Source organism: Limulus polyphemus, unplaced genomic scaffold, assembly GCF_000517525.1.
Source record: "Limulus polyphemus unplaced genomic scaffold, Limulus_polyphemus-2.1.2 Scaffold2063, whole genome shotgun sequence".
Lineage (NCBI taxonomy): Eukaryota > Metazoa > Arthropoda > Merostomata > Xiphosura > Limulidae > Limulus > Limulus polyphemus.
Window position 1 is genome coordinate 39,466 of NW_013667673.1, and position 13,534 is coordinate 52,999.

The 13,534-nt window shown below is 32.9% G+C and overlaps 1 protein-coding gene across 3 annotated transcripts in view; it reads left to right on the top strand.

The window, feature by feature from the left end:
• Nucleotides 1-13,534, top strand: part of LOC106465825 (ectopic P granules protein 5 homolog) — an 89,179-nt gene that overhangs the window by 6,777 nt on the left and 68,868 nt on the right. For all 3 annotated transcript variants that reach the window (XM_022393774.1, XM_022393776.1, XM_022393775.1), the window contains exons 4-7: nt 3,015-3,182; nt 5,114-5,357; nt 7,798-7,943; nt 9,889-10,100. In XM_022393774.1, coding sequence (XP_022249482.1) covers nt 3,015-3,182; nt 5,114-5,357; nt 7,798-7,943; nt 9,889-10,100 — 770 coding nt within the window. The remainder of the gene's footprint in view (nt 1-3,014; nt 3,183-5,113; nt 5,358-7,797; nt 7,944-9,888; nt 10,101-13,534) is intronic.

Consider the following 13,534-nt stretch of genomic DNA (forward strand, 5'->3'; position numbering starts at 1 on the left):
AAATTTCAAAAAAATACACTTAATACATTCAGAGTTGTAGTATGTATAGTTTCATTGTTACCTGGTGATTACGAGGTCAGCCCTATTGATTGAGCCTGTCTCCATGGCCTGAAACTACTTAAAACCTTTATTTGAAAATAAAATACTGAAGTATTCTGTTTTTGTAACTGTAAAAGCTGTTTCATTTTATTCATCTCTAGTAGTGTTTGATTTTGCAACAAATTTTGCAAAATAATTAATTAATAGTTCTGGTTTTGCTTTTGCAAAGTAATATTTCACTACATATGGAGCACATGGTGTTAAAAAAATAGGAGTTAAGCCAAATTAAAAAATTGGTAAGAGTAGCTTTTGTCATGTTGTCATTGACAGTACTGGCTCAGTGACTGGACCTATCAGTATCATGCCAGTCTGCTTGTTGAACTCAATAGATCACCTGTTTTAATAGCTTCAAGCAATATAGATATGCCATTAGACAGTATGAAAAGTTCAATGTAAACTTTTACACTGGAAGTTCATCATCATCAAAAAAGGCACTCGTCATTGATACTGATGCAGAAATTTATTTTGGGTTTTTTGTTGTTTACTTTTATGTTTACCAAATGTTGCAGTTACGAGCAAAATGATGTAAAATTCCAAACGTAGAAGAACCTGTCTTAAAAGTAGTCAACAAAAGTCCTGATATAGTACCTATTCAAAGAGAAGGTCATGAAGAAAATTTATTCCCACAATACCCAGTGCTAATTATAGACAGTTCATGTTTTTAATGAAACATATCAAACCTAACATTTATTTTGTGCTGTTTTAGTTAAAAAATCCACAAACTAATATTCAAGGTACTTTTTTTTTAAATCTGCTTAAGATACTCACAAGATCAATATTTAAATACACGTTTCAAAATTTATATTGAGAGATATTTAAAGATAGTTTGAGACTTAAAATACACCATTTAGAATATTTATTCTAAGACCATTGACATTGAAATATACAATTTAAACATATATATATATATATAAAATGTATGTTTTTAATCCAAATCCACAGACTTTTTATTCAACAGTTTCACTAATTGCAGTATCTTTATGTAGCCACAAAAACTATTAAGAGGCAACTAATACTGCAAAAATCAATTTTATATTAATGAACATCACTGATTTCTGAAATGCTTTTGTAAATTACTCTATCATTGGGTGGATTTTATTGGATTATTTGCTAAAAATAATGGGAAGTCCAGTCCACATAACAATAACATTAATTTATTTGTTCAATAACATTTGCCATAGGCTACATTCACTGATCGGCTTAACTTCACAAACACTGTTTCAACATAAATTCAAAAACTAATGCATGCCTAATTCACAAATAAACTTATTTGCAAAATATATATCTATATACATTATGTTTTTTTGCACAAATATTGGAGGAACAGCTTATTTTTCTTAGTCACTTGTCATTGTGTTATAGTAATGAGTTTTTTCTGCTAGATTATAGACTGAACCATTTTCATAAACTTTTCATTTGTCTTGTTTTTGATATTGCTATTGACCTGCTTATAAAATTAAATAAAAGAATAAAAAATGACAACAATTTTTTTGATTTAGCAATTTCAGCAGGGGATTGTTTTTTCATATTGGAGACCACTTTAGTGCAGTTTTGTATAATCTCACTGTTTCATACGCTTAGAGCTTGGGTATCTATTATTGCTCATAGATAATAGATTATTGTCCAGCTCTACACACACTATGGCATATACTGCCAAAAAGAGGCAGCTTTATATATTTTAAGGAATGTTGTTAGGGAATATTATTGAAGAAAAGTAGTCAATACTATTTTACAGGCCTTTGGTTTTTGAGGTGTATAATTGCACTCCTTATTTCATGTTTAGGTGCATGTTTAATCACAGGTTTTACATTGTGATGTCAAATGATTACATTCCAGTCTAACTAGGAAGTTTTACAGAAGTTGCTAAGTAAACATTTCAACACCACTTCCTGGAGCCATGAGTGAATTAGAACCTAAGAAGTACTTCAGATGAAAGTTTGATATTAGATCGCAGCCATGAGCTTATTGCCGGTCATGCCAATCTGATTGTAATATGTTATCTACATTTCTTGAGTGGCAAAAAGCTGTTAGCCTGATCTTGGTCACTGAAAATAAATATTTATGGTATTTAAACAATGTATTTAAAAGTATTATGCTTTTGTTTCATTTTTTATTGTTGTAAGACTGAGCATGGCATAGTTGATAGAATGCTCAGACTGTGAATCAAAGGGTTTTAGTTCATGTCATTGTTGCAAGGATGTACTTCACACTTTGGGGTCTTGAATGTACTATAAAAATCACAGTTAAATCCACTTTTTGGTCAGACAAGAGTAGTCCAAATATTTGTTGTGGGTGCTGTTGACTGTCTGCTTTTCATCTAATCTGTCACTTCAAAATTAGAAACAGCTATGTACAGATAGCCCTTAGTGTAGCTCTTCACAAAAGTTCTGAAATAATCTATTATTGGCCAGCTTGTGTATATGATTATACTAAGAGTAAATGTAGTAATATGGTACATGTATATATACATTCAATTGATGTTAGTCCATTTTATAACTTTTTATTTGATACACATCATTGTTCTAACTTTAGTATGTTATTCATCTTTTTGTTCTTATTTCAGGACTTTAGACTTTGCATTATGGTATCTTCTTACCGATACTTTTAACACTTTCTGTTTTAATTTCATATGAAGATAAGAATGGTGTAATATCCATTTTAGCAGCCCCTGTCCTCTTGTTTTAGCAGCAGAGTAAGAGGTTATGATGACACATTGAGGTTTAGCACTAACTGTTTGATATATATACACATAATGATTTTCCTGTATCATTTGAGTATTTCTTCAAAAAAAAATATTGTGCTTAAGTAGTCTTGGTTATTAATGATAGATTTGAATATCAGATTACTATGATTATGGACATACGCACTATTTTTGCTTGTGTGTTTAAAATTTACCAAGTTTTTCACTTGTTCAGAGCAACAGGAATGTTGAATGTCATGAGTTCTATGAGCTTCTTTTGGGATATTTCCGTGCACGTTGTAATCTGATCAACACGTCAGAAGAGGTGTCAGAACTACAGAAGAAGTATGGCCATCAGAGAGAGAGACTTTGGAGCATGATACATGAAACTGCCTCCAGAAAGGTCAGTATTTAAGCAACAGCTCAATCAAGCACTTACATTATCCAACAAAGAACATTAAATTCTTTTATTTAATTACAAGTTACAGCTTTTACAATAAGGAAGAATATTTTTTTAAACAGGTACAATATTTCGATCACTGGTGTGATCATTCTCAATTACATAGGATTTAATGATAAAAAAAAGTTTCTGTATTTAAATCAACTTACCAACAGCCATAGTTCTCCACTTTCTAAGATTTCACATGAATTATTGTGCTTGCATCAGGAGGATGTACATAAGCTTTGCTTTCACCAGAATCCAGATTTTGTTCACAACCATGCTGTTCATTTTTGTACAATGAATTTGAAAGTCAACATCAGTTATTATGCAGATATTTTGAACAATATCAGAGCTTACAACTTCTTTAGAAGCTGTACTCATACAGTCTTCCTGTAGCTTGCAAGGTGATCTAGTGTTTGTTATTGATCAATGTATTCAAGCTGTTAATGCAGATATGTCAGCTTCCGTCCCTCACAGGTTTCACGATCATGTGGTTTGTGAATGTTCAAAAGTAATTGTAAAGTGGTTTGTGAAGTCAAAAACTTAATTCTTGTCTTGATATATGTAGGTAACGACTGTTCAGAAAATAAAAGAAATATATACTGAGAAATAGCTCAATAATCTGTTGCATTATTAAGAGCTTGCGGGTATGATTCAGATTAATTAGTTAATTAAAGCATAAACTTATCAACTTTCAAGATATTGGTTGTTTAAAGAACAAAGAATCAAATCATTTCTAGCACTGAGATTCTTGTTAAAACACCTTTTTGTGTAATTTGTGTAAAGTGTTGGAACTTGTGAAAATTACATAAGTGTCTTTGTGTATAGTTTAGCTAAATTTAGATTTAATTGCTTCTTGCAGTCATCTCAAAGAGATTGAGTTCCTTTTTCAGTCAGTTTTTGTCACATTATAGATATTTCTTTCAGTGGCTGCCTCAAGCTGTGTGTTTCTGAGAGCAAAGATGAATCTGTTGTTGTTAATCTATTGACAGACAAATTCTTCAGTTTTGTGTTATTTCTAGTTGCTATATCAAATTTATTGCCTTAACCCTCCTAATAAGTTCAGAATTTAGGTACTTTTGTTATGTTTCAAGTCATATTGACCTGGCCCGACATGGCCAGGTGGTTAGGATGCTTGACTCACAATCTGAGGGTTGTGGGTTAGTTGCATCCCTGTTCCACCAAACATGCTCACCCTTTCAGCCATGGGGGCATTATAATGTGATGTCAATCTCACTATTCATTGATAAAAGAGTAGCCCAAAAGTTGGCAGTAGATGGTGATGACTAGCTGTCTTCCCTCTAGTCTTTCACTGCTAAATTATAGACGGCTAGTGCATATAGCCCTCATGTAGCTTTGCATGAAATTCAGAAAACAAACAAACATATTGACCTGATGCAATTTCAAATAAATTGAAACAGCCTTGAATTGATATTTTTTCTTTACCTAATTTTTTCTCTTTATATTAAGCATTAGAAATTAGTGTAAACTCTCATTATAATATAGCCAAAGATATATTTAAATGCATCATAACATCATGGAAACCAGTGTAAAGTTAAATAGACCCAAAAAAATAGTAGAATTAATGTTTTATTATCTTAATATAAATATCATAATGTTTATTGATATAAAGATTGTTGATATTTTTTTTTATCTGTATTTGACTTTACACCATAATCTTTGGGCTATTTCCATGAGAACTGGAAGTAAACTTGATAAGTTGAAGATTGAACAAGTTGAGAAGTATACAACTGCAGTGTTCTATCATAAATGGTGCTGAGTTTTCAAAATTAGTAGTCAGTAGATGATATAAAATTTCTGTATTTACTCTGTGTGTGTGTATATATATATATATACCTATCTAAAGTGAGAGAGTTTTAATTTTGATCTAGGGACAGTGTGCTGACAAGAAGAATGTAACAGGTGTACATAGTTTTGTGTCAGCCAAATATAACAGTGATGTAGGAGCAGCTGTTGAGGAAATACTGAGAGAATTACGAGAGACCATCCAGGAAATATACACGTTATATGCATATTCTGCTCAGATGTCAAGGATCCAGGTAGACAGCTACATTTTCAACTTGATCTCTTTATCACCTGTTTTAAAGGACATACCCAGCAATGCTCCAGTTTCAGGTTTGTTTTGGTGATAGACATATAAGTAGTAAGTCAGCTGGACCAGATTTCAAGCATTAATGCCTGAAAGCTTCTTTATTAATCAGGATTGTGAATCACAATGAAATATTATTGTATTATAACATTTCATTTTCTAATATTTTTCATTGCGAAATGGAACGACCTCTACTACCACATAGCTACCTTGACCTTCATTTGTCCTCTAGGCATTGGTAAATCTTATGAACAGTGCACCAGTCTTTTATTTTTTTGTCATTACAGCAACATATGCTGATCATGTGACCATCCTCTACCAATCCCACTGCACCCTCTATACTAGCACAGATAGCTCCCTCTACCGTTGCAGCACAATTCTCACTTTCTCAATTGGCACTACAGTGTTCAGACGTGTGTTTTCAGTTGTTCTTCAAGCAAATTTTGCTATGTTTTTTTGCTTTTTCTTGCTAGTTTTCACTTTTAGTTGGAATTATTTGTTCATTTGCTGGTTCCTTTCCTATTATTATTTTTTTCATAACACTGACAGTGAGGAGAGTTTGCCAACCATGCCTTTTTTTCACCTTCTTGATCAGGTTTGTCAAATTTTACATCTCTCCCCTTTAACCCTTGATTCTTCTACTTCTTCCTTGCTTGTAGAAGCACTTCTTTCCGATTATTATTATTATTATTTTCCTTCCTCTCCCAACATTTCTGTTGATGTTCAACGTTTTGCTGTCAGGTACAGTCGGGAGTGGGTATGGCTCGTCTCACTCGGGTTTTGGACCAATTCTCTTTTGTTTACCAACATGCCTCAAATCCCTCTTTGGATTCTCAGTGTTTAGATCCTCTCCCTTGTGGAGTTCTAACCCTGATTTCTTGGTTCACTTTAATAGGTCCCAGTTTACTATGATTCGCATTACGTTGACCAATATTTTACGTGTTCTTTCCTCTTTACAGTCGTTATCTCAGGCCTTCCACCAGTCTCCTGATCAGTTCTTGGCCATTTTCTGGTTTACTGTGGCTCGAATGTTGGCTTAAGCTTTGTCCCTCATCATTTGGATTTTATGTTGTTGGGATTTACTTGCATAGGTGCATCTCCCCTTTCGTTGTTATGAGAACTTTGCCAAGTCCTATTTCTGCACAAAACAGTCTTTGGAGTCCAGGGTCAATGTGGCAAGATTACATTCTTCTTTGTCCTCCCCTGCTTCTCTTTTGTCTTTCCCTACTGATTCTGCTCAATCTTTGCCTGTTCAAGTGCCCCGTGCTCCTTATTCTTCTTTGCCCCACCCTTTTCCCTAATCCTGACATTCCCTTCCTTACCCCTGTTTATCCCATTCTCGTTCCTCTTGGCCTCACTGTTATCAGTGCTGGGATGTTTTTTCCATGGGCAGATGGGGGCCAGGTTACAACTCTTTTCTTCAATCTAGAAATCCTTCACGATGGATCTATGGATGTTATAGGTTCTCTCAGAGGGTCTATGCATTCAATTCCAATCCTATCCTCCCCTGTCCCACTTTCTTTTCCTCCTCCTCAGGATCGTGTCTTGTCCAGTCGTCTAGTAGAGTCAGTTTTCAATCTTCTGTAGAATCTGTGGGGCCTGTTCATCCAGGTTTTTACTTGTCTGTTTGTTGTCCCCAAAAAGATGGGAGATTGGAGACCTATTATCAATATATCCTGGCTGAATGCCTTTCTGGACACACCCCAATTCACCATGGATTCATTCTACCTCTCTCTTTGGTGTGTTATTTCCCTGGATCTTTAGATAACCAAATTTGACGTGACAGATGCACACTTTCATAACCCCATTGCTCAGGAGTCATGTCGTTATCTTTGGTTTGTCCAAGGGAAGATGTGTTCCAGTTCCGTGCACTACCATTTGGACTTGCCTTAGCTCCATATGTGTTCTGTCAGGTTGTCTACCTTTGCACATCATCTTCGTTTGTTGGGTCTTTGGAATCATCATTATATGAACGAGGGTAGTCACATGATCAGCACATGTTGCTGTAATGATGCAAAAAAATATAGGGGTACAAAAGGCTGGTGCTGCGTTCATAAGATTTACCAATGCCTAGAGGGCAAATGAAGGTCGAGATAGCTATGGGTGAAAGGAGGTAGGTACCTATTGGAAATACATTTTCAGTGTTTGAAAATGTTAACTTTGGACCAGTGGGCCATTTAATTTATAAGTGTATTGTTGACTATTACTTTACAGTGTACATTTTTATCTAAGCAGATATATTTCAGAACCCAGATTTATATAGAATGAATGAGCTTATTATGGAGTATAGTGTATTTATGCTCAGTTTCTTCATGTGTTTTATTTAACCAGAATATAGGTCAAGCCTTAATTGTTTAAATTCTGTTCTTTTTTTAATTACTTGTACAGTATTTTGTACATCACATGTACTAAAAATTCAAAATACAAGTCTGTATTCACAGGGTATATGTTTTTAAAAATTTTCAGGCTTTTCACCTGAAACACTAAATCCTGCATGGAAACAGCAAATCAACAGTCTTAAAATCTGTATAAGCATCCTGTTTATGTTTCAGCGAAGGCAGTGTAAAGACACACAGTTTGTTGAAGATACCCGTTATTGGCTAACTTCATTGGTAAATAAGGTTTACTGATTTTAAAACCAGAGTATAATTTGAGTATTTTAGATTTGAATTTATTGTATGTAAGTCTTATTGTAAAAAACCAAAATAAAGTTTAGTTGTTATTCAGCACTTTGGAATTATTCTTAGACAAAAGCTATTTGCTGAAGAAAGCATGTTTGGATTCAAATTTGCTAATGGCTTAAATACTGGTGAAGTTTGTGAAAGTTAAGTATTAGGTCGTAAAGAAACTAATGTCGCATTTTTAAAATGAAAAAACCCTAACAACTTGTATGTTAAAACATTTATTAAATGAAATAGTCTCTATTCTTATCGATGATGCTTTTCCAACTTACAATCAGGTTGTTAATGCCCTGTTAATGGCTTTGAAGCAAAAAACCTGTCAATGTCCTCTTTAACACCTTCCACATTTGCATATGTTTTCCCATTAAGATGGTATTGCAGCAAACGAAAATGATGGTAATCTGATGGTGCTATATCTGAAGAATATGGTGGGTGGGGGAGAACTTCCCAACCCAACTCCATATTCTTGTGTTGCGTCCAACGTGCCACATGTGGACGTGCATTGTCGTGGAGGAAAACACTTTTCTGATTGATGAGTGAAGGATGTTTCTGATGAAGGGCTTCATTTATTATTCCAATTTCTGACTATAGATCTCTGCATTCATAGTTTGCTGTGGATTGAGGAGTTTGAAATGAATTACTCCTTTGATGCCCCATCAATTGCAAAGCATCACTTTCTGCAGATGGAGTCCAGGTTTTGGGGTCGGAAGTGGTTTTTTTGTCTAGGACTGAGCCATTGTTTTTGGCATTTAATATTCGCATAGAGAATCCAGTTTTCATCACCAGTGACAATTCTGTCCAAAAATGGTTCATGTGCATTACGTGCCATAAGAGATGAAGCAATGTTCACACGTTGGAAATGATGATCATTTGAGAGTTTGTGAGGTACCCATACACCTTCTTTATGGAGTTTTCCCACATTCTTTAGATGTTTACATATTGTTTCATGAGAGACATGCAATTTCAGGACTACTTCATGAGTGTGTTGCCTTGGATTAGACTCAACAAGCGTCTTCAGAGCATCAGTATCAATTCCAACATGTCGGCCCCTGCCATCACAGTTTTTAAGGCTAAAGTCACCTGAAAGAAATTTGCAGAACCATCGTTGACACTTACGAACATTCAAAACATTTCCCTAAACTTCTTTGTTGATATTCTTTGTGGCTACAGAAGCATTGTTTCCCCTCTTGTATTCAAACAGTATTACATGCTGAATGTGTGTCTCGTCGTGTACCATCACTATAAGGGATTACAGTATACTAAACTTTACACATTGTACAGGCTACACTAACATGACATTTAGACAGTTCATTTAACTATTATACGTGATGTATGTTTATTGGGGGGGTGGTTAATGAAAGTGTTCCAAAATGTGACATTAATTTCTTGATGACCAAATATTGTTGATGATTCTAACTAATAAAAATATTACACAGGTTACCATTAATATTAAATTTATTCAGATGCATTTATAGTCTTTACTGTTGTTTTCACAGTAATGTTCAGTGATGGTTATAACATAAATGGATTAAAACCAAATATTTCTCTCTAACCTTGGCTAAAAAATTAAAATGTATTATGTTTAGTGACCAATAGAATGTATCAGTTGATAATATTCAATGAAATAAATGGTACTTATAATTTGTTAACTGAAAATGTTTAAAAAAATGTTAGATTAGTATTGATTTTATAAGTTTATTTCAAACTTTAATGGTTTATCAGTTAAATGCAATCAATTATAGAAATTATGACATTGAAATTTGATGTCACTCGTGGATAAAAGTTTTTTTTTTTTTTTTAAATAAGAATCTTGGTGGAATTATTAAACTTAAAACAAGCTTATAGATTATTTATGAGTATTCTACTTCTCATCCAGGTTGCCATATTACTTCGTGTATCAACTTTTGATGACCATCTGTTTCTTTTGAACCACATTCTTCGATGTCCTCCAGGTACAGGCCATTGGGCAGCTTCATATATCCAACCTATTAATCTATCAAACTGGTCCTTTTTTGAGGAGACTGAGTTTGGATCATTGTATTTAGATCATGTGGTCACAACATTGGCTACGCTGTTATTCCCAGTGAAGTGAGTATTTTTTTTTTTTACCAAGTCTATAGAATTGGATAATAAAGCCAAGGTTAAGGTAACATTTAAGTGGAATTAATTGTTATTCAATGTATATGGAAGGTTTACTGTTTCTCCTTTTCATTTCTTTTAGAATAGTTCATTTCATCTCATCACTATTAACTTTTCTTTTTACAGACATTTAGATGGCTGTATAGTAAACTATCATAAAAAAACAAATTTCCCTGAAATCTTGTTTTTATTTCATAGCATCTTGTACAGTTGGCTTCAGTTTTTTAGTCTAATTTTTAAACAAAAAAAGTTAATTTTTATCTTATCTGAAAATTAATTTCCCATTATGATGTGACATAAAACAATGTGTTGTGTCTCATAAACTTAGTTTTTTTAGACGTTTTTCCTTTTCTAGATTTGGTTTTAAGACTAAGGAAGGTAATGCTTTCTTTGTGAAAATATATAGTTTGATTTGAAAATGAAGAAAATGTTAATTAAAATCATTGATTTAACATGTGACTATTTGTAAGTGTAACTTGCCTCTGGGCATTGTCAGCTTTCCTTACTCAGATAGAATTGTTTTTGGTTAAATAAATATTACTTAGTAATTCACATGAAAAAGAATGTTCTCCTTCAGTCCAGTTTTGGGCATGTAAGTTGCTTCTCTATTTAGATTTAGGTCGAGAAGAGCAGCTATGTACGCTAGTACATTAGAGATTTCCCATTACATTTATTCCTTTCTGGACTAGAGAGGTGTCACTTCTCACAGCGGAAATATTTAACCAGATTGCATAAAACTTAGAACAAACTTATCAAATAGTATCTAGGTTTCAGCTGAAAAATATTAATATTATTTTAGTGAGTTTTCTATAATTTTTCATTTTGGGAAATTTCCAAAAAACTTGCTGTGAGATACTGTTTTGAAAAACGTTTGAAATACTTCCCTTCATTATTGAATTTAATTTTTTTTATTTGATCAGAAAGTTCCATTTTATGGATTCAGTCAGCATAAACTTAATTTTATTTTATTTTGACAATTGTAGTAGTCAACCATTTCACCTATAAATTGTAAATAACACCTGAGAAACTGACAAAGATTTATGGATGACCTAGGACCTGATCTTTCAAAATAGCATCAGGTCAGACTGGGCAACAATATGTATCTCATTGGTAAGTCTGAAGGCTTACAATGCTACAAATAGAGTTTTGATACCCATAGTGAGCACAGCATAGATAGCCCATTGTGTAGCATTGTGATTAATAGCAAACAAACAAATATTTTGAATAAATAAAAAGTTATTTTATTCATTTTTGTTGTTTGAATACAACAAACTTAATAATCATATTCAATAGATAAGGATTGAAGTCATATTTGAGTTATCAGAATATTTTGTCATCTCCTACCATACTTTAAACCTTTTATAGATAAAGGACATCTGAAAATACTGTAAGAACTTTTCCAGGTCTGTAGTTTGTTGCTAAATCTTTGAAACTTTCCATTAGATTCCAGGGTTCTTCTCAGCAAGAGCTAGGTCTTGTCCTTTTCCCTACAGGACTATAAGTTTCTTTTCTCACCACTTTATTTACTCTACATTGATGGAAATAGTTTGTAATCTGCTATATCCAATGGTATTTAAACTTTGCCTGTAGCTGTTTTCAAAACCAAGCTTCATTATTCCTATCGCCACGGTTATCCTTTACTGCTCATGACACAAGGTTTTAGTGTCTTACTTTCAAAATTTTATTAAACTACTTTTTGTTTATGTTATACCAATTAGAATAGCATAAAATCTTAACTAATAATCCATATTTCAATAGTATACAAGTTTTAAGTTCTTAATTCTTCAAGGCAATATTTAAAAAAATCCCATAGTGTGCCTCACATAATACATTTTCTCTAGGCATTTTGTCTCCTCTTTTTTTATCTACCACCCATTGGAAAAGTACAAAATTAAACGTAAATTACTCACTATAAAATCGACATTGGTCCGACAAACCATATGTTTTATAGTCTTCAATTTTGTTTGGTTTCTGAGCTATAGAATAGAAAATCAAACCCCTCCTGCCACACTCACCTGTCATATCATCTCTTTCAGGATTTGTTTATAGTTCTTTCTTACGTTTCATTATATATTACCTATAACTAATAGGAAGTCAAGGTTTTCATCTGTCAAATGATGTATTGTATAACGTTATGTTCTGAATGGTTAAATGTCAATTTCACTCAGAGTACCAGCATTGTTCTCGTGAGAAAGTTAACAATGAATTTGTAATGATTCTTGTCACATAGTTAGCAAGCCAGAAACATTTTGAGAGGTAAGGGAATTTGTCTTCTTTTTGCATGTTATTAATCTATATTGTTTGGTGCATTATTTAATTAAATAAAAATTATTAAGTGCATTACTATCATTAGTACATAATAGTTAGGGTTAACTCTCTTCGATAATCAACAGCAAGAAAAAATTAGATTGGTTAAATATTTTATTTCTAGTTTTTCTTATTTATCCTTTATGTATAATTATAAAAGTAACTAAAATGTAAAAATAGGGATCCTTTTATGTTAGGTAAAATAAATAATAATAATATTATAATAAAAACATTTCATGAGGCACACACGTGAGCAGCTTGTGGGTAATGTAATTCATTAGTGTAACGTGAGCTGCACGTTGCCCAAGTGATCTACAGCTTATAATGGCACGGATAGTAGTTAGACACAGTTCAAAGGGCACTAAAAAATAAAATTTAATTATAAACAGATATAGAGGTATACTGTTAAGAACTTAGAGCTACTTAAGATACACAAATGTAGTTTCATGCTACAATTTGAAGTCATTCCTGAAAGAAAAAAGGGTAATTTAGATTTATTTCGTTGTTGTTTTTTCGGTGGTTACAAGGTCAGTCGATTTGATTGATTCTGTTTGAGATAAGGTAGAGAAAATAACAGATAAACAATAAAGTTTTACTGAAAAAAAACGTTTGAAATGCATTTAGGAGGTTTAGGGATTTCACAGAGGAAATTTGAGATTTTTGAAATAAGGAAAATTATTTTAATTTTAACATGAAAATTATTCTGCACACAGACTATTCAAAACAAATACTCAATATCTTCTTCAACAAATCTTTATTTTATTTTATTAAACATACTTCACTAAAAATATGATTTTTTGTATGTGAAAGACGTATAATATTAACCGAAAGACTGCCAAATTTTGTGAAGATATACATACTATATTGAAAGTTAAAAGTATTAAATCTATAAAGACTTTAAACGAGTACAAAGAGGTCACATGGTCAGTCAAATTGATCGAGCCCCTGTTGAGAGAGTTATTTAGTTACTCACATCACAGAGTCGGAATAAGTGCAGGTTACTTTGACCCTCATGTGGTGATTATTTTAGTATTCTCCTGTAACTGCAACCATTTCCCTGAAACTATTACCACACA